The sequence below is a fragment of the Astatotilapia calliptera genome, chromosome 17 (assembly GCF_964374335.1).
Source record: "Astatotilapia calliptera chromosome 17, fAstCal68.1, whole genome shotgun sequence".
NCBI lineage: Eukaryota > Metazoa > Chordata > Actinopteri > Cichliformes > Cichlidae > Astatotilapia > Astatotilapia calliptera.
In genome coordinates, this window is record NC_137438.1 from 30,248,664 (window position 1) to 30,269,000 (window position 20,337).

Consider the following 20,337-nt stretch of genomic DNA (forward strand, 5'->3'; position numbering starts at 1 on the left):
GCATCACCAGATAGTAGGAAAATGTGTCTCTGTTCAAGCCAGCACAGTTCTACTTTATGATCTGGAGGCATTTGAGTAAGAATGATGCGTTCTGAGGGCCCAGCATTGTCCCAATATATTTTCATCGAGGACTTTTGGATAAAAGCAGAAACATTTTTGTCCCATCTTGCTTATCTGACCATATTTTTAACATTAGGGAAGAAAATACTAAAGATATTAGTGATTGAAATTATTGACTAAAAGTATTAAATTAAATTTTACATACATGCCATCGCCTACATCACCTGCTCACTGATTTTCAACTCTCCTCCTAATCTAGTTTCCACATCTCTCACTCTGTCTTTATGGTCTGGGTCATCAACTTTCTAAACTCTGTTTTTACTACAGCTCTGCACATCACCTTTGTTCTTGAAAATCATTACCACTCGACTTATTCTCCATTCCTTAGGCATGTTCTCCAAGACTGTGTTAAACAATCTGGTCAAAAGCCCTCTGTCTTAAACATCTCCAGGTATGTCTTTAATAGCTGCCCCCAATTCTTACTACTCATCCTCTGCACTTCCTGATTCACTAACTGTATTTTCTCCAACTGAAAGCACATGAATAGAAAACAAAGTAAGACCTAAAACTGAACCTTATGGTGCACCACAGGTGATGTGATCTCTAGATAATGAATAGCTGCCCATGGTGACAGTTTTTTTTAATGGTTTGTTTGTTTCTCCCCCCAAACATAAGAATGCCACTTCATGTTCTAAATGATAATCTGTCTCCACTCTCAGTTGTTAAAAGAAGGTAATTGGTAACCTTGACTAGGTCTGTACAGTGCAAGCAATAACAACATTTTTTTTTCATTATTTGTATTTTTAATATGTGCATATATATATATATATATATATATATATATATATATATATAGCCTGGGAACGCATTTTGGGCCATCCACACTCGAAGTAAAACTGTTGTGTTGTGGATACATACCGGCAAGCGCCGCCCCGCCCACATCTAATGACGCAACGTCCTAATAACGAGTCCAGTGATTGGCCAAGTCCAATCCACAGCGGGGGGAGGTAACGTTTGTGGATGTCTTCCAAACTGACTGAAACGTAAAATGATTCTACGGCTCTTATGAGATGTTGTTTTTATTTGACGTGCCATTCTCCGTGACTGGATTGTAAAGGGGGAGACGATGTCGGACGCCGAATGTGCTCACAGTCCAGACCAGCTGAATAAATTCCAGAAATTGACAGGCCGGCCGCCGCACGGTGTGACGTTAGCAGGTCGGTCAAAAACATTAGCAAGATATGCTAACGACGTTACGCTTTACCTGGACGTTATCATGTTTGTACAGTCAAATTGAGTCTGTGTCATTTACATCAGCTGCTTGTTACTTTGAGTCAGGAATTTTAAACTTTGACTTTACTCGTGATATTTTAAAGCATTACATTCAGGCTAGCAACATCCCGCAATTCTGTTTGATTATCTTTTGATGTGTTGGGTGCGATCCTATCTAAGCTAACAGGAGAAAATGGCACATAATACTTTTGCATAGAGCTTTATCGGCTGCAGTGTGCTACAGTAAATGTTCTAATATCGGCTGGAGTGGATTTCATGGATTTAAGGTTTTATTTATAACAATTTGAAGGTTTAAGCTTTGTCTGTATCTGTGGTTTATGCTGAGGGTTGATAAAATATTTGATGGTTTAAGCGGATCACAGAGCCATGTCCACTAACAAGTTTCAAGCTCTTATTAGGTATGTTCTCAGTCATGGAGAGATGTGTTACATCTATATTTTCCAGCAACGTATAGCGAGGATAACTTCAGTATAACCTCTACTGGTCAAAAAACTAAAACCCAAACATATCTGAGCTGATCTATTGTGTGTATAAAATTTTCAAAGAATAGACTGCTCTTTGGTTGCTAGTTATTTCCTCTTATGCCTGTGGTAGATCCTAAGTTGAGATCCTGTATACTTTTGTGTTTTACAGATACAAGCTGGTCAGGAAAGGGAAATTCTGCAGTGCAAAGACCAAAACTGGTCACTCTAACGGATGCTGACATAGATCTACAGAGAAATATTATCTTGATGACTGATAAAATACTTATATTGTAGTTTTATTGCTCATATGAAGTTTTACAAGAAAGTAGGAGCAAATAGGTGCCATAGTGTGCCTGAGTATTGATGAAACTACAATGGGTAGAAGATGGACTACAAAACGCACATCCTCCTTCACCACAACATGTTCTGACCCTTTTGTTTTATGGAGGTCTTATAAAAGAGAACAGTCTGTGGAAAAACTCACTGTAGGCTTAAAAAGAAGAAAAATCTAGGGCCAGGTGTACTAACGTCTACAGCAGCACAAAGCCTTCTTTTGACATTAAAAAGCTGCTGGAATTACGAAAGAGACTAAGTGTCAGTATGTGAACAGGAGGGGTTTTTTGAGGCTGGTATTATGCCAAATGTATTTGTATTTTCACTTTCAGGAGGAGAATATTTAAATGAGTCACACCAGTGTAAATTACAAAGTCTTCGGAACACAATTTACTGCAAATTGCACAAACTTTAGTGCTGGAAAAAAAAAAGTTGTGTTTGGAAAAAAAATTGCATGCGTGTTTAGAGGCAAACCCCATTTGTTGAATCTGTAACTAATAAAAGGTTTGGGGAGTTAAATTAATGCTTAAATGTTGCAATGTGCTATTAAAACTAAAAGGCGAAGTGCGCATTCACGCACATGGGATAGTAACATAGCAACTGAGATGGCTCATCATCTGACTGTAAATGATGTTTTGTGGTCTTTTGCGCATGGTACAGGTCAGCTGTTCCACACAGATTTCAGGTTTATAGGGCGGGACAGTTTTTAATAATGCAGTTCTCCTCTGGATCAATCTTGCGCTGCACCTGAGTCCTAATCATTAGACCCCTTTGCACAGTGCTGAGAAATAACTCTTCTGATAGAAGAGTTATTTCTTATATAAAAAGCATATTCACTTTTATTCAGCCTCGTCTCATTTATCATGATTGCCTTGCTGTTTTCAGAGGAAAAAAAATTATATGAAACCTGAGCTTAAACTGGATTATTTTAGTTAGCAGGCATGCAGCGCTTTGCCTTCCTCTGGATTTTTAAGCCACTAATTTGCATTATTTCTACAAAAAGTTGTTTTTTCTTTTTACTGAGGTGAACTGGCTGCATCTTTATATATAAATTACAGCACATTGTTAGTAAATTACCCTGTAACTGCGGCTTCACAGTAATTTGCCTCAATTAGTATATCTATCCAATAGCATTTAAAAAATTAAATATAAGAAAATAGGATTTTTTTTAAATCTTCTGTGTAACTCCTTTCCTCCTCTCTGTTAAGGATTTATGCAACTGCATTAAAATTCGCTCCATCCATCATGTATCCCAGCTGACCTGTTGTAAAAATTATTCATGGTAATCCTAAAGACTGCAATACAGCCAAGGAAATTAGTAATGAATGCTGATTATACTGAACCTTAAGCACATTCTTATCAGTTAACATAGATCATAATCTTGAGCTTATATAGCGTTCTTGGTCTAACGCCTTTACGTTTCTTCCCAAGTTCCAGTAAATGTCATACAACGACTCTTGTAATGCAGAATTTCTCATAGTTATGAATATGAAAGTTGACATGTTATGTATATAACCGGTGGAGCATTAGTCAGGTTGGAGCTATAACTAGTCTTAAGTTCTAAAAAACGTTTGACTTTTTAGATGCATATGCAGATTATACTCTAACGCTTTAATTGATTTGATTGCTGGGTGATATGACCACGGCATTTCACTGTTATTACAAGTACTTGTATTACTTTTGGATAATGTTTTTTATATACCTTTTTTTTCCTGTCAGTTTTAAAAAAAAAAGTTTGTTTTATCTGGTAAAGCAGTGTCAAAGTCCAAATCATGCATAAAATTAAGAGCAGCATTTAGCTCAAGTAGTAGCTTTTTGGTATGATGGATGGTACTCCTCATTGTCATTTTTAGGCTTTGATTGTTTTTGTTTTTTTCTGTTTCCAGGGCATCGCACACCACCTGCCCGCAGTGGGCACCGCTGCGTCGCTGACAACACTAACCTGTATGTGTTTGGTGGGTACAACCCTGACTACGATGAGTCAGGAGGCTCAGAAAATGAAGACTATCCACTTTTCAGGGAGCTATGGAGGTATCATTTTGCAACAGGCTGCTGGCAGCAGATCCGAACAGAGGGCTACATGCCCACAGAGCTGGCATCAATGTCAGGTGAAGCATTGTGTATTTAGTACTTCTGAACATTTTACTAGTGTTTACACATTGTTGGTATTTCATACCCCCACCCCCAAAAAAACCAAACAAACAAACAAAAAAAAAACAAAACACATATGAAAATCAAATTTGGTGTTGCTGTTTTTCTGCAGCTGTTTTGCACGGTAACAACCTCCTGGTGTTTGGGGGCACCGGAATCCCCTTTGGTGAAAATAATGGCAACGACGTTCACGTTTGTAACGTGAAGTACAAACGATGGTCGCTGCTCAACTGTCGAGGGAAGAAGCCCAACAGAATCTATGGACAGGTAGCCACAGAAATCAGTCGTCCTCCTTTCTGACGACCACATTCAAATTAGAAAAATTTGTACGTAAAATTTTTGTTTCAGTGTTTTATCTGCCATTTCATACTTTCTGCCTCCAGGCAATGGTTATTATAAACGGCTTCCTGTACGTGTTTGGAGGGACAACAGGTTATATCTACAGCACAGACCTACACAGGCTGGACCTGACCACAAGAGAGTGGATCCACCTTAAGCCCAACAACCCTCCCGATGACCTGCCCGAGGAGCGGTATGATGATAGAGGAGTTTAGCATTAGGGGTGGGGGGGATATTTTGTTTGGCAATATTGTATCAATACAGGGAAACCAAATATCAATATTTTATAGAATACAATAAATTTCTCTGCAGTTCACTGCTGTATTATCAGAAACAGATTGGATATAATTGCCACTTTGACCCCATTCAATTGCCGACTGATTCCGTCTTATGTTAACATTTATGGCAGGTTATAGTGACATTGTTGGTATGCTTGAAAATCATTTTGCAAGCAAAAAAGAATTATTAATAATAATTGGGCGACCGTGGCTCAGGGGGTTGGGAAGTGCATCTGTAACTGGAAGGTCGCCGGAATTATTATTGCAGAATCTTAAAAATTACAATAATATTGTATCGCGAGTGAAGTTTTCTGATAACATATCTCTTTCCATCTCTACTAGTATTAAAATGTTAAAATTCCTTGTCATGGTGTGTTTCACAGATATAGGCATGAAATAGCACATGATGGACAGAGGATCTATATTCTGGGAGGAGGAACTTCCTGGACATCATATCCTTTAGATAAGGTACTGTACCACTGAAAGATTTTATATACCCTCAAGTAACTTGTCACCAGCTAAGGTTCCAGCTAAGGAAAATCCATGTCCCTGGTGTATTCATAGTCTTAGTCTAAAGTCTAGTCTTTTTTTGAACTCCCTAGGATTTGTTTAGTGTGCCAATGGTAAAAAGAGAAGAAACAAAACTCTGGTTTTACAAAAAAAATAAAAAAATCTGTACACTACTACTAAAAAAGCATATAAAAATGCTAGCATTAGTCATTGTTTATATATCTGTACTTCTACGCAAAAGCTGATCAGATGATTTGGAAATATTTTGAATTTATCAGTAGAAGTGTCTTCCATCTTGATAATTGTCCAAGTCTGTCATTTTTCACACATGTCACTTTTTAAAATGTTTTTTTTAATTTTTTTAATTTATTTAAGATACATGCTTATAATCTGGAAACCAATTCCTGGGAGGAGATTACAACTAAACCTCATGAAAAGATAGGTTTGTATACTTCACATCATGATTAACTGTAAGCCTGTGCTATCCTTAACAGTAGTGCACTTTGCTAAAATATCTGTGCTTTTGACAGGCTATCCTGCTCCTCGAAGGTGCCATAGCTGCGTGCAGATACGCAACGGTGAGGCCTGCTATACCAAAGAACATATTTCTGTATAGCCAGTATCACTTATTAAGCACTGTAATTTCATACTACATCCTCTCATTCTAATGTTTTTATCTGCTTTTTCTATTGTAGATGTATTTATCTGTGGAGGCTACAATGGGGAATTGATATTAGCTGATCTGTGGAAAATCAACCTTCAGACTTTCCAGTGGAGCAAACTACCAGCAGTGATGCCCGAGCCAGCCTACTTTCACTGTGCTGCTGTTACCCCAGTTAGTACAATACCATTTCTTTGGATCAGTCTAAATTTCAAAGTAGCAAAATTACCTTAGTACTCACCAAACTCAGAATATAAATGTATACACAGAAGGTGAAATTACATGTTAGATAAGCTGTCGTGGGTTCCTAGCATATACTATATAAAAAGATGGACAAAGCCATGGTGACGTCACCTTCTGGTTTGCAGATTCTCTCTGTAAAGCCTCTAGCTGATGCATCTGTTTGTAAATCCAAATATGACAAACTGTGAGGACAGTGCTTACAGCAATCTGTCCCTCACAGAGGAGTGATGCCCTAAAGTGCAGCATGGTTTATCAAACCGTTTTACAAAATATATATAATTTACAAAGTGAATATCATTCTGGTATAAATAAATAATGAAACTGGTTATTTCATTATGTAAATATTTATACTATGAGGAAAATATTTACAGAAATGTTGAAAATGTTGTAAATCCAATAAAAAGCAGGGTCATTTTCTTCTTTAAAAAAAAGAGGGGAAAATATGAGTCTTATACAATCATCCCTATCCTGACTGTTAGTAAATATGAGGTTTTAGGCTTCACATTTCAGAACTTGAGGCTCCTTGACAATTTTGACATTGATGCACATTATTGATCAATTGTGGAGCTGTAGTAACTACAGAGGGAAGGAGTTTACGAGTGATGCCGTGAAGCTATGAGAACGAGTTGTGGAGGCTAGGTTAAGAAAATAGGTAACGATCAGTGAGCTGCAGAATGGCTTCACACCAATAAAGAGCTCTACAGATGCAATGTTTGCTTTGAGAGTGTTGATGCAGAAGTATTAAGGAGGAGGACTTGCACTTTATGGATCTAGATAAAACATTAAGTTATGGTGCCAAGAGAGGATCAGTATTACTGCATGAACCCAGGAGTGGCAGAAATATGAGAGGGTGCTGCAAGACATGTGGTGAGGTGTGATAGATAGTTTCAATGTGTGGATGAGACCAGTGATTGGCTCTAAGCCCCTGATGATGGCTGTTTTTTGTCTATATTTGTGGACATCTAATTTTGTTTTTGATGTTATAGTTATTATATGGAACCGTCCTCTTAAAATAAAAATAAAAAACTGTTGGTGATCCAGAAGGTGCAAGGAGAACCTAATGAAAAGATTTTGTTTGTTACCAGTTGGATAATCAATGATGACATTGAAGAAGTTTAGAAGCCTGAACCTTGTTAAGCTGTATACACTGTAAAATGTACCTTTTCCCCATCTCTTTTGTTTTGTACCCAGGCTGGCTGCATGTACATCCATGGTGGTGTGGTGAACATCCATGAGAACAAGAGAACTGGCTCTCTGTTCAAGATCTGGCTGACTGTGCCCAGCCTGTTGGAGCTATGCTGGGAGAAGCTCCTCAAGGCCTTTCCCCACCTTTCTTCACTCCCCACCATGCAGCTGCTCAACCTGGGCCTCACACAGGAACTCACTGAACGTTTGAAATAGACTTAGCGGAGCAAGAACACGTAAAATGGAAGGGACAGCGAGGAGAGCGGCTCAGTACAAAATTGAATTCACAGGAAGTCTTAGGGTGACCCAAGCCCCGCCCTGCCCTCCCGCCTGACGTAGCCTCGCCTTAAAACCAAAAACAATGGGATGCCTTTTTCTTTTGTTTTTCTTCCTTTTTTTTATAGTTAAAGTGATGAAGAACAGAGTATATGTGGAATGTTTTATGGATTTTACTCAAGACCCTGTCCCCCCCCACTGGTCCCTGCACTTGTGTCAAACTAATACAGTCATGGTTTTCATCAAACAGCTGGAAATGGTTTATTTTGCCCCGGCATGAAGTCAAACACTGTTTTCTCCCATTGTTTGTTTGTTTGTTTGTTTGTTTTTTGTCCAAATCGGCATTATCTGGTAATTTTAAAAGTTCAGTGTGAATGACGAATGCATGTATATTAAAATGAAATCACTTTTTATGGGGGAGGGTGGGGTAGCTTCGTGAACTGATGTTGCAGTTTGCACATTTTTGTCTTACACATTTGTGGACATTTGGTTTTTTGTTTTTGTCATCTTTAAAAAAAAAAAAAAATTCTTCATGCAGAGGCGACGATAGTATTGACATCAGTCTGAAACAGTGGCAGATGGTGGTTTGAACCATGGCGGTGTTTTTTGCACATTTTAGCCAATTTAATACAATTCCCTATCTAATATATAATTTTCATTTCTACTGACCTGTTGTAGAGTTTTAGATTATTGTGAATGTTTTTGTGACTTCCTCACTGGCCTTTTTATTTCACTTTACTCTCTAAGGTTCATTGATCAGCCAATTACAATAACCTTTCTCTGAGCTTTTAATGTCAAAGTGGATCATTGCATAACTTTGACTGTAAGTAATCTTAAATTTCCAGTTTCTCCAAATTATTTTTATATCTTAAAAAACAAAAAGACATGCCATCTGCCTGGGATATAAAAGCATTCAAATCCTAAAAAATGAAATTAGTGCATGCCGTGAAAAGAGTCTTATGTTATTTGTGGTGAATTGCCTAAAACATGCAGAAACACTGTGCTGTTCATTGGCATGTAAGGAAGTTTTAAATGCTGGTTTTGCCTGTGTCTGGACCTCTGTAGTTCCTGTATTGTTCATTATACATCATATTGCAGCCTAGTCTGGAGATGAAATTGAAGCGAGGTGGGTATGTTCAAGATAATTTATTATTTTCTTTCCCTTTTCATTGTGTTTGCTTGCAGGTTTCATTTGTAAACCAAACCATGCTACACATCACTGTGAATTTGGTGCTTAAAAAAAAAAAAAATATATATATATCTATATATAGATATATTTAAGATGATTATATTTGAATAAAGACTTGATTCTGTTTAAAATTTTACTCCCTCTTTGTTTAAGACACATGATGCACAGGGAGTTGCTTCAGTAGCAGGCTTACACGAACATCTGTTTATACTGCAGTGCCTTTCTCCCAAACTGATATTGAGGTTTGACAAATAGAGGCAGATATTTGCATGTTTAGACAAAATTCTTAGACTTACAAGTAAATTAAAAGTCCCATAATTGCATATTGTGACATGTTGCTGGCCAAGATTGTAATTTTATATCCTGTAATCTTAAAAACCAAGTGTTTAAATAAAATATGTTCATGTTTACAGATGCCAAATAATATTCACCTTCAAAATGTGATTATGACAAGATCCCATATGTATTTTTTAATATACATATGATGGGATGTTGCCAGATGGTTTGGTCACATATGCATGAGTCTGCCTGCATTATTTTTACCTTGTTCCTTTTTCTTCTGCTTTTCCCCCTTTGCTGTTCCAAATTACTGATGCATGATGTCATTACCTGCTTCCCCCCCCCCCTTTTTTTTAATAACATCAAATCGTTACTTTGGGACACAGTTTTACAGGTGACCCCGAAAATGTTGTACACTGGGCTTGTATGAGTGTCGTGTTAAGAGGTCTCTAAATAAAGGCGTTCTGTAAAGAGCTCTCTGTCCCCCCCCAGTTTTCTTTCCTGTACTAATGCTTAGCATGACGCACACTAGAATTGTCCAGTGTAAGACTCTTGCATGGATCGTTGCTGCCACTTTTATTCTTTTATTCAAAGTGCTTTTATTCAAAGTCCACAATAGATCAAAGTCATACATCCCTGTATTTGTTGTGTTTGTGAAGCTGAATTTGCCCAAATGCTAGTGAATAACATAACCTCAAAGGCAAAATATCAAAATGAAAAAGCTGAGAGATTAATAGTCAAAATGCAAAAATACAGAGAGTTTTTTTTTTTTTAATGAACATGTTTATTATATCAAATATCAACAAGATATTACAACGATTAACAAGAAAAATACCACAAATTGACATTTCTATTCAACAGCAAAAACATTTTTAAATTACAGACAGAATTGGAAGACACTATTTTATGTGTATACATATATATAAATATAAAAAAAATCCAAATATTCACTTTAATCTTCAACATGACATTTCTGATCCCACATTTTGTGCGTCTGACCCCAAACCACCAAAGATTAAGAAATCTTTTAATGTGTTTAATTTTCAAAATTACTATTTGGCACATTAACACGAGTGTGGAGAAGGAGCAAAGAAGTAAAGGGCCAAAAGGATGAGGTAGACCACCACTAGAGCCGTGCCTGCAGACAAGACAACGAGTGGATATAAGCAAGATATTTGACATAGGAAAAACTTTGACAAATGCACATATGAGAAAGTCCTTGATAACATCTGATTTGTGCAAAATTAATACTTACATTTCTGGTATTATATCCTGATATTGCTTACCTTGAAAGTAGTCACATTTCCCATCCATGAAGATGTAATTGACCACAATTACACTAAAGATGCTAGCCCAAAGATGAATATCGCTGAACACAAGCATAAAGCCAACATCCTGGGAGGAAAGAGGAAAAAAATAATATATATATAGCTTGAAATGTCATAACTGGAATTATCACAAACAAAATAATAATCAATTTAACTTACATAGAATGCATTGAAGAGGATGAGCAGTGGAATCTGGATCATGCAGACCTGCACAGCAATGCAACTTCCCACTTCAAGGCTGCAAAGAGGGGACAAGGAAGGTTTAATATTTTGTGCATTTCCAGTACTCCAGATTAAAATTGAGCCCATCCAGGTGGGTTATAACACACGTGATAATATAACGGGACGATGTTATCAAACCTGAGACTGATATTGTTTTGCAGTGCAAAAAGAATCCCATTGACAATCTCAGGAAGCTCTGGCACCATGGCCAACACCGTGACCCCAATGAAGTACTGCAGCATAAGCAGATAAGCAGTTAACTTCAGTATTATAATATTTGGTCAGCTTTAATACAAGGTTTCCACTTCATTCTACATGCTACAGGTGTCTTGTTCAATAAAGTTTAGAGTTTTTCCTTTACATTTTCCTTATTAAAAAAAAAAAGCATAATAATGTATTGAAATACCTGGGAGATGGAGGAATGGGTCAGAAAGGGCTTAATGTTTTCAGTGCAGAGGTCAGCACAGCAAGCCATCAGCACTGTGGCAACAATCAGCACTCCAAGAGCCCTCCACCGGGACCAGTGGACAACATGGTGACCTGCTTGTAACATCCATACCATGAGCTCATTGACAGGTTTAACAATAAGTACTTATGACCTTAAACCGTTAGTGCCCTTTATTTCATTAACTTTAAAAAAAAAAAAAAACCCCAAAAAAAACAAAACAAAGAAAACCCAAAATCATTATCATTGCAAATATTAGATTGTAATCTGCTCTCTAGAGGAAAGGCTCTTTCAACCAAATAACATTTCCAGATCTACCCACAGATCATTCCACACAGTCAGTCCATAAGGACATCCAAATATGCATTTTATGAGGTATGATCTGCAATCTTGTTCCCCTCTAAAAGCCAGCTTGCTTATCACCTTTAGCTTGTGCTACATTTTAAATTAGCATCCAGACTTTGCTAAAACAAACAAAAATACAAACTTCTAATTTGCTAATTCTGATTACTGGTCTGCCATGAGAGTCAAATAAAGAATAATGAGTTAATGTTTAATGGCTTGAGGTGCCAAGATCTTGTTGGGCACACACACAATGACAGTTATATTTCATGATTTTTTATTTTAATGCATAAACGTTCAAAGAAAGGCTTTTTTTAAATTGCAGCTGTCATGACAGATTTCTTTTCTGATGTATTAATTATATATTTGAATCATACCACATTAGTAATAGTAATATCACTTTCTCACTGTCACTTAGTAGTATGCATGTGCACTACAAATGGGCCTTATGCTCGACACACACACTTGACACAGTGAGGCCATTGTTAGTTCATGGGAGATGTTAAACAGATAGTGAGACGACGACTCCTTATCAGGGATGTAAATCCTTAGGTGACGGCCAAGCAGAAAACAAGATCATAATTCTCTCTGTGAGGGAGAAGATTTTAAGGATGGGGCTGAAGGTATAGTGAGATGGGCCAACATGTAAGAGTTCTTTGTCTGCAATGTGTTTATTAACTCCTTCTCCAAAATGCTCACCAGTCTTGCTGGTTGCAGAACTGGTTGCAGTTTTATTTAAGATTTTCCATAACACAGCTGGTTTGCATTTCTTTTTCCCCTAGAAAACAATTTAATGCAATTCCCTTAATCTTCACAGGTTTTTACATGCAAAACTGCCTTATTGCAACACTGCACATGCTTGGTAATAAGGAATGCAATGAGCAATAAGCATTTTGCAATCATTTCACTTTCCTATTCCCCAAAAGATTAAACTGCATGCACAACACACCTGTTGCAACGTGGCCCATGGGCAATAATACTGGCATTAATACATGGTTTGGTGACAAGTAGATGGCCGGTGGTGATTTCACCAGTGGGGTTGGAGGTGCTGGTACCCTCTTGTGTGTACTGACCGTGTGCATGGCCCCCGTGACCATCGCTGATATGGATATCATAGATGTGGGAATGGGTCTTCAGTGTGAAGATGAGGCCAATTAGGTATGCAGCAGGCAGAAGGACAGAAATTGTGTACATAAGAGGCCTGCAAAAAAAGAAAAAAAAATTATCACTCAAAACAATATCAAGCTGATCGTGTTGGAGAAGTGCTGTGCAATCAAGCATCAAGACTTACTCAATATCGGACAGAATTAAATGGGGCTCACTTTGACTCTGTTGTGAACACAAACAAGATAAGAATGAAAAATCAACAATAAAATAAGATGCAACATGTCGCCCTGGAAAAACCTAAAAGTTGAGTCTTTCCTTTGGACATTTTTAAGTGTACTTACTGAGCTGATCTATAACAAAATACCCTATAACTCTATACAAAAAGAAGAAGCAGCCACCCACCGTGTCATAGTGACAGTTTTTACAGACGAAGGACACAGTGGCATTGCCGGGAACATCGCTGCAACTTTCACACATCAGATTACCAAAGGTCTTTGAAAACAGGGTAGGTGCAAACACACCTAGGGACAATATTGCAGCATGGAAGGGGTTTGGACTCAGGTTTTGGAAGAATTTTGTTTCTCAGTTTGTTTTATGCACATCTGCCATCCTTACCTCCAATGGATATGAAGAGCAAAGCTGAGCTCACTCCAGCTGAACGGCTGTTAAATCGTTGCTCCTGGTGTTTAATACCCCCAATGATCATACATATACCCTGTGCAGTTAGAATTTTTATGCAATGAGTACAGCCATCTGCTTAAGACATCTAATTGCGAATATAACCAATGGGCACAATTCATCTGCTCTTACTGGTATGAACAGTATACATCCAAGAAGGGTGCCAGTTAACGCAGCTTTGACAACCTCTTCATAACATTTGGTGGCAGCATGATGTCCCTGAAGCAATGCCGTGATGTAGAATGTCAACTCTGTGATGGAGCCAAAAGTTGCGTTCACCACCGCTCCCACTGCGAAGTTACACTGTGCAGAAATGCTGCAGGAAGTATACACAGATACAAAGCAAAATAAACAAAAAGAACTGAAATGTTATATGTAGTTAAGAGTTTCTGAAAACGTTCAGTGGGATTAACTTGCTACATACTAACACATTAATTCATAAATTCAGAGGCCGCTAACCAGCGAGCCCCAGCTAGTGCCATCTGGTGTTTTACCCATGCAAGCAGGCAAATTTGCTATTGTTGTAGTTGTCAGTGTCACTCAGTTGTCAATCAGAGTGTTTCTTGTCCTGTGGACAGACCTCAATTGCGATAATCTTGGACTGCTGTGCAGCCTCTGAGTTTAAAAATCCTCCACCTGTTGCAGGTTCTGGTTGTGAGCAGGACTATCATGAAGAGCTGCAGTCCAAGACTTGCTTCGCTGCCTACTTGTTGGTAGGGAAAACAGATGAAAGGAGCTGGGGCTAGATAGTTACCAAAGGCTAAAAACAATTAAATAAAAAAGGAGTGAAGTTTGAATTTCACCCACTATAATTTTTCATCACTTCAAAAATAAAATGAAAGAATTTTACCTGGCTATTCCCATGCCAATATAATAAGACAGGGGAATAATGGAAATCATGGCTGTAGCAAACTTTGTCTCGGCTCTGAAGTAATTGTTTTCTTTGTCAGCGTAACCAATGATCAAAGTGATAAATACCAACGGAAGCAGGTCTGCAGTGGGCATAGGTTTAAGGACAACAGACAGACAGTGGACAGACCAGCAGTAAAAATACTAGTGGCTATAGTAGAACATCTTTTCTGCACGTCTGCCCTGGCCTGAAAATTTATACAGTTACAGAAATCAGACAGCAGAAGGGTTATTATCATTATAGCTAAGCTATGAAGACGAAAGGCCTATATCATATCTTTCTGAGTAAATACAATTACAACATAGTTTAAAAAATTATTTTTCCTTCACAAGACTTTTAGTAAAGTTGACCTCTGGCCTTGACCTTGTGGTCACGGTCACCAAAACGTTTCCTACATTTTTAGCCGATACATCTGTGGTATCAATTCTACAATCCTTGGGTTATCGTGTTCACAAAGTTGAGTGTCACCAGACCGCTCAGCGATCATCCCCCAGGCCTTTCAGGCTGAGGATTAAAAACTGTAACTGAGCCCCTTACTTTATGTCTAACAACTTAAAAAGGATACTGAGGGCGAAAATGTTGATACCGTGGACTGTGTATTTGTAGTAATGCATATTGAAAGCTTGATAACAGCATAAGAGGACTCTGGTTCCACATGCCTGTGTCTGCAAGGGAGATCGTAGAATTTAAAAAAAAAGATTCAGTAAACATGCATTAAAATTGATTAGCTCCAACATTAACAAGTTATACACAGTTCAGTTTTGCTGAACTGTTTTGATCATACTTTCACTTTGAGGCCATGTGAAAACTGAAAACTTTTTTTTGTGATATGGTTCAATTGCTCTTTTAAAAAAGGAACAAAGTGTCACAGACAGCATTAAACACACGCTACCACATTTAAAGCTTGTGGGAAGTACAAAGGATCATGGCTAATAAGGCGGCTGTAAAAAGTAACAACACTGCGGTTGGTATTTTGAAAAGCATAACCATTGCGGTAATGGAGGGGGAAATCCTTCACGCATCCTCTGCCTTGATATCTACAACATCAATCTGTTTCAGTAAATAACCTTGTCCTTTTCCAGTGTGTGGATGTGAAGGTCCTCTGGTGCCATGAGAAGGACGCCGGTTAGTATACGAGCGTTGATTTTTGCTACTGGGATGGTGAAGACCAGCAACCAGGACAGCACACAGGCGAGGCAGTGCATGACAGCCAGGACAGGGTAACCAAGTAACAACCAAATGCAAGTGCTGACACGACACTGTGGAGGCAGATTAGGACTCATGGTCAGAAGCTTACATACACTCGTCATGCACGTGAAAGCCGTGGCAACTTTTTAAAATTCTAATTATTTCTTTGTTCTTTTTCCCTGAGGTTGAATTAAATGTAAACTTCTATATAAATATTTCAGAACTGTGCACAGCACCACATAACTGAGGTCAGTATGATTTTCTTACCCAGTGCTTTGAAGTATTCTTTGGTGGCAGTTCTGGGACAGGGATCTGGATAGGTGGGGGTGAAGACACTAAGGATGCAGAGTCTTTGTTCACGACAAGGTCCTCACTGTCCATCTCATGAGGAATAACCTCACAGTTTGGAGGGTTCACAGAGAATCTATCAAGTACATTATCAACCTGAAAAAAAATTAATAAATTCTTATTAGAGGATTTTAACTGAATGCTGTCATTAAAACCTATTTATCCTATTAAAAATCCTGATTTTTAAACTTAAAATAGCAACTCTAGCGTCTACACAGTATCAAATTTAGTACACAAATTACATTAAAAGGCTTCATTACCTTCTCAATACACTTCCCAAATGGCCAAATAAAGTACCATGCCAATGTGACACAAACTTTTCCTAAAAGAAGAAACTCATTAGCATTATTTTCCAGATTTACAGAAAACAAGAGTGCTGCAGTTTTTTAAAGACTACATACCATAAGCAGAAGCTGCCACTGTCAGAAACATGACAGCAGAAATGAGGATGTAGATTAACGCTATCCACCAACCAAATAAAAATACATAGCACACATTCCCAAAGGTTACCACTGAACCTGAGAGACAGAAATCACAAACGCAGGTTAGTTCTTTAGCGTAAGAAACACGAATTTGCATGTATGAGCGTGCTGGAGTTAAACAGAGTTCTAATATGAAAAAAAGGCAAAAGGAACCCAGGCGTTCTTGAGCCTTAACAATGCTAAGGTCAGAGTGCAGCTCTTTCATGATCTCCGATTGGTCTTCAATGGGCTTCTCCGTTACACTGGCCTTCCATTTTCTGAAACCAAACTGAAGAAATAAAGGGGTATTATTGTTAAAAAGAAAAACACCTGCAGCTTTGAGTGCGTGTATTACACTCACAGGTTCATAATCAGGGGTGTGGACTCAAAAAGAAAAAGCTTTAGTGTCATTCTGGAGATATTCCGAGTTTTTGTTTTACATGTAGCCATTTTTAAACACAGCTTTACCACAGTTTAGAAATAATGTGAGGGACCAGTTTCGACGGGACTAGAAATGAGCATATCAGAGGGACAGCTCAGGTTGATTGGTTTGGTGACAACGTTAGAGGCAATCTGCACATGTGCCGGGAAGTGGACAAAGTATATTAAATATGGAGCTGCCATGCAGGGGGGAGAAAAAATAAAAAATAAAAAATAAATAAAAAAGAGGATGACCACATACAAAGCTCATGAATTTGGTGAAAGACATGTAGAGGGTTGGTGTGACAGAGGTGGCTACAAGAAGCAAGAAGCAGAAGAAGAAAGAAAAGACAAAGAAGTGAAACTGAAAAAAGTACATAAATGTTTACAGCTTTATCGTAATAAGCAACCACTAATGTCAGGCACATCATGCTAACACTGAACATATATTAGCCCACTAATCCTCAATCATAAAGTAAAAGCATCTTCTGTAAGGAAAAACTAGCAGACCGTAAATTGCTGTTAACATCTGTATTAAGTGGAGTACGTTTTTTTGTGCAACACAGTAACAGAAGAAATGCCAGGACAACAGAAGAGCTGTTTCAGGCGGTTTAGCAGCGTTTTCCATCCGAGTGAGTAAAACCCCCTTAAGCCTGCATGGATAACAGACTACAGGAGAAGAAAAAGCCCCAAAACACAACCCCATGTTTTTCTGCGTCACTTCTGATACCTCAAACGGCTATCACAGAACCACTAAAGTTTATGGTTACTAGAAATGAAAGATTCTGTGTGATTACATTTCTAAATTCTTGCCCTAGACTCATATTAAATTTACTGCGAAAGCTGCATCCTTTTCACATGTGTATTTTAAAATGCTTCAAGTCCCTTTTCTTTCCTTTATGAATAAAAAGTGAGAAATTAGATGCCGTAGTATGTAGTAATTGTTTAGCACGTAACCACTGCCCTGATTGAGTGGTTTCCTACCTTGTAGTTGTTGGCCTCCCTGTGTGCCTCCACTTCATTGTCAACTCTGATTGTAGTCCTTGTGGTGCATTCATGCCATCCATCTTCTCCATTGCGTGGTGGAGAAGACCGGGCTGAGGTGACATGCCCCCCTGTGCAGATTAAAAAAACAAAACCAAAACAACTTTTCTACCCTGTTCTAATTTAAACCTCTCTATATTTTAACATTTCACATGTCCATATACACAGAATCTTATAATGCTTTAGCCATGTTGGGAAAGGTAGTCTTGATCATCCAGAACCAGCCAACTAGAGTTATTAAATCCAGTCAGGTATCTGCTACTTTATTCTAGTTTCAGCTAATGTCATATTCACCTCTATGGACACCAAAAAAACATTTTGGGGTGTAGTGGCAGAAGTGGTGTCCAGAAGCATCTGGGGAGGGTGTATCTGCAGGGCCTGTCTCGAGATGATGGGCCCCAACACAGAGCCTATCAGTTAGGGAGAGTTGCCGTGGATATCGATGCTGTTCTTGATGGACACAGGTCTCTAAATATGGAAACATTATAAAGAGCGTGAAGTATGGTTTTCAGAAGAGAACAGCGTATCAGTTCCATTCATAGTGTGTTAGCTGACCGACATGCTTCCATGAAAATGTGTGTGACAAACACAAACCTCCTGAGAGTCATACAGAGTCCATACAAAACCCATGCTCTCAACAGCAATCAGTCAAGACTGATTATCAGTGCATTGCAATGCAGCGCTAAGAATCCTGCTGGGCTTTCAAATTAAAAAAGGAATGCATACTGGTTATGGTTCATGAAAAGCAGTTGATTTAATGGTTGGCAGCCAGTGGAAGGCAAAGATTAAAATGAAAAGAAATTACTGCAAGAAGAAAACAGCAGCAAGTATGTGATTTTTTCATTAAATCAAAACAGAAAAAAATAGGTTAAACGGAGTTAAAGTGAGCAGTTGTTGCCTCTAGGAACGTTACTAAACACCATCCCAAGGAAGCACCATATGACCTACATACATACATACAATACAACTGTGACCATCAGGCTATCCTCCACAACGCTATCTGTTTAAACATTAAGGTTTAACAACAGCAACAACGTCGTTTTCAATAGAATTATGACCACAAAAATACAAATTGAAATTAGTTTTAACTTTTGTTTTTAACCGAAAGCGACTTTAAAGAGCACGTGGAACGCAAACTTGACAAAATACTCAAAACGTCATTTTTTAAAAGTCTACATGAAAGGATCTGCGCAGGTGTGGAGGAGCACACGCTGAATAGTTTGGTCTCACCTGACGATGAATCAGCCTCGGATATTCTTGGTAAGTTTTCCACATCACCCGGTAAAAGTAAACAGTTTTTGTGGGACATTTTGGGTTGTTGTTGTTTTTTGGGGTTTTTTGGTATGACACTTTATTCTCCGAGCGTTGCTCCTATCCTGTAATCCTCTGGACTTGACTTCCCTCCCTCTTTATTCTGTGCAGTCCGAGCTGCTATTGGCATTAGCAGTCAACCATTAGGACGAGGTGAAGTGGGCGGTGGGGGAAGCGGACGGGAAACAGCAAGAGTATTATATTTTCTGATATATAAATACAGACAGAGCGCCTAACTTTATTTTATTTTTTCAACTTCACTTTTCTTAATATTATTTTTATACGGATATTATTATGGGTTTTTTTCTTCTCCAAATCTCATAAAACCAAAACTGTACTTATGTTAGTGCCCCCATTGGATCTATATAATATATCATATATGGTCATATAATAATAATATATAATATAAGTTATATATTTAATTACTTTTTTATCACTTACCTCGCTTTTTAATTTTATGTATAAAATTTAAGTTATTTCTTATGCCATTTTTGTAAGTTACTTTGATTCCTACTAGTGTTTACGTTGATTGTTATGTCCATTTTATTCATAGCCTGCGGTAAATTTCAAGAACAGAAGCTGACCCAAAAGGCACATTTCCATTCCAGCTCTTCAAAAAAAAACACAGTTTCAAAATATATTTAAACCTGAAAGGTGTGTTTTGGTTTTGTTGTCTTAGCTAATTATTGTGGAAAGAAAATATCACAGTGATTTAAGAGTCTTCATCATTTCATCTCATAAATCATGAAAGACTGTCCTACCCTCCATAAGCTGCCTTTAGGGGTTAAAAGTATCAGGATCGGTATTGGTATAGGGAATGCAGGCCCTGTATTTATTTGGTTTCAGACTGATACCAAAATTTGCAGTATTGCACATCATTAGTGCAAGCTGCATGCTGCAAGTACACGCTGCGGTCAAAAGTACTGGGCCACACTGTGGCGCAGTTTTTCCAGGGGTTGGCCTGGCGACTTTAATATGACTAAAGTTAAATCCTAATTCTTTTCTTAACAGGACATTTTAGACAGTTCTGTACTTCATACATTGTGGGGACATTTGGGTCCTCTTCTGTCCCAGCATGACTGTTCCTCAGTCCATAAAGGCATGGTTGGATGAGTTTGTTGTAGAAGAACTTGACCTCCTTCCTTGCAACCACTTTGGAATGAAGTAGAACAGAGAATGGGCTAAAATTTTACACCTACACACTGCCCAAAAATTTGTAGAAAACCTGGAAGAGTAAAAATTATTGTAGCTGCAAACGTGGAACGATTTGGA

The 20,337-nt window shown here is 38.1% G+C and overlaps 2 protein-coding genes across 2 annotated transcripts; one reads left to right on the plus strand and one right to left on the minus strand.

The window, feature by feature from the left end:
- Positions 1–1,041: 1,041 nt before the first annotated feature.
- klhdc10 (kelch domain containing 10) lies at positions 1,042–9,736 on the plus strand. The gene is made up of 9 exons (XM_026147813.2): positions 1,042–1,277; positions 4,037–4,258; positions 4,414–4,568; positions 4,685–4,833; positions 5,302–5,386; positions 5,804–5,870; positions 5,959–6,006; positions 6,124–6,263; positions 7,524–9,736. The coding sequence occupies exons 1-9, from the start codon at positions 1,187–1,189 to the stop codon at positions 7,731–7,733; spliced, it is 1,167 nt and encodes a 388-aa protein (XP_026003598.1). The 5' UTR covers positions 1,042–1,186; the 3' UTR covers positions 7,734–9,736.
- cax1 (cation/H+ exchanger protein 1) lies at positions 8,096–19,420 on the minus strand. The gene is made up of 20 exons (XM_026148280.2): positions 18,985–19,420; positions 18,049–18,222; positions 17,695–17,825; positions 16,465–16,579; positions 16,231–16,347; positions 16,090–16,151; positions 15,749–15,925; positions 15,361–15,552; positions 14,859–14,958; positions 14,234–14,375; positions 13,516–13,699; positions 13,321–13,420; positions 13,108–13,226; positions 12,890–12,927; positions 12,672–12,799; positions 11,218–11,351; positions 10,950–11,044; positions 10,749–10,827; positions 10,548–10,656; positions 8,096–10,399 (listed from the first exon to the last, which is right to left on the minus strand). Exons 1-20 carry the CDS (start codon positions 19,061–19,063, stop codon positions 10,326–10,328), a joined length of 2,349 nt encoding a protein of 782 aa, XP_026004065.1. The 5' UTR covers positions 19,064–19,420; the 3' UTR covers positions 8,096–10,325.
- Between the last annotated feature and the right edge of the window lie 917 nt (positions 19,421–20,337).

Bases quoted from the DNA above. Each gene is read 5' to 3' on its own strand.
- klhdc10 (XM_026147813.2), top strand. From the start codon at position 1,187: ATGTCGGACGCCGAATGTGCTCACAGTCCAGACCAGCTGAATAAATTC. The intron at 4,569-4,684 runs GTAGCCACAGAA...TTCTGCCTCCAG, and splicing joins CCAACAGAATCTATGGACAG to GCAATGGTTATTATAAACGG. The intron at 4,834-5,301 runs GTATGATGATAG...TGTGTTTCACAG, and splicing joins GATGACCTGCCCGAGGAGCG to ATATAGGCATGAAATAGCAC.
- cax1 (XM_026148280.2), bottom strand. From the start codon at position 19,063: ATGTCCCACAAAAACTGTTTACTTTTACCGGGTGATGTGGAAAACTTA. The intron at 14,959-15,360 runs GTTATTTACTGA...TCTCCCTTGCAG, and splicing joins ACACACTGGAAAAGGACAAG to ACACAGGCATGTGGAACCAG. The intron at 13,421-13,515 runs GTAAGAGCAGAT...CTAACTGCACAG, and splicing joins GATGTATACTGTTCATACCA to GGTATATGTATGATCATTGG.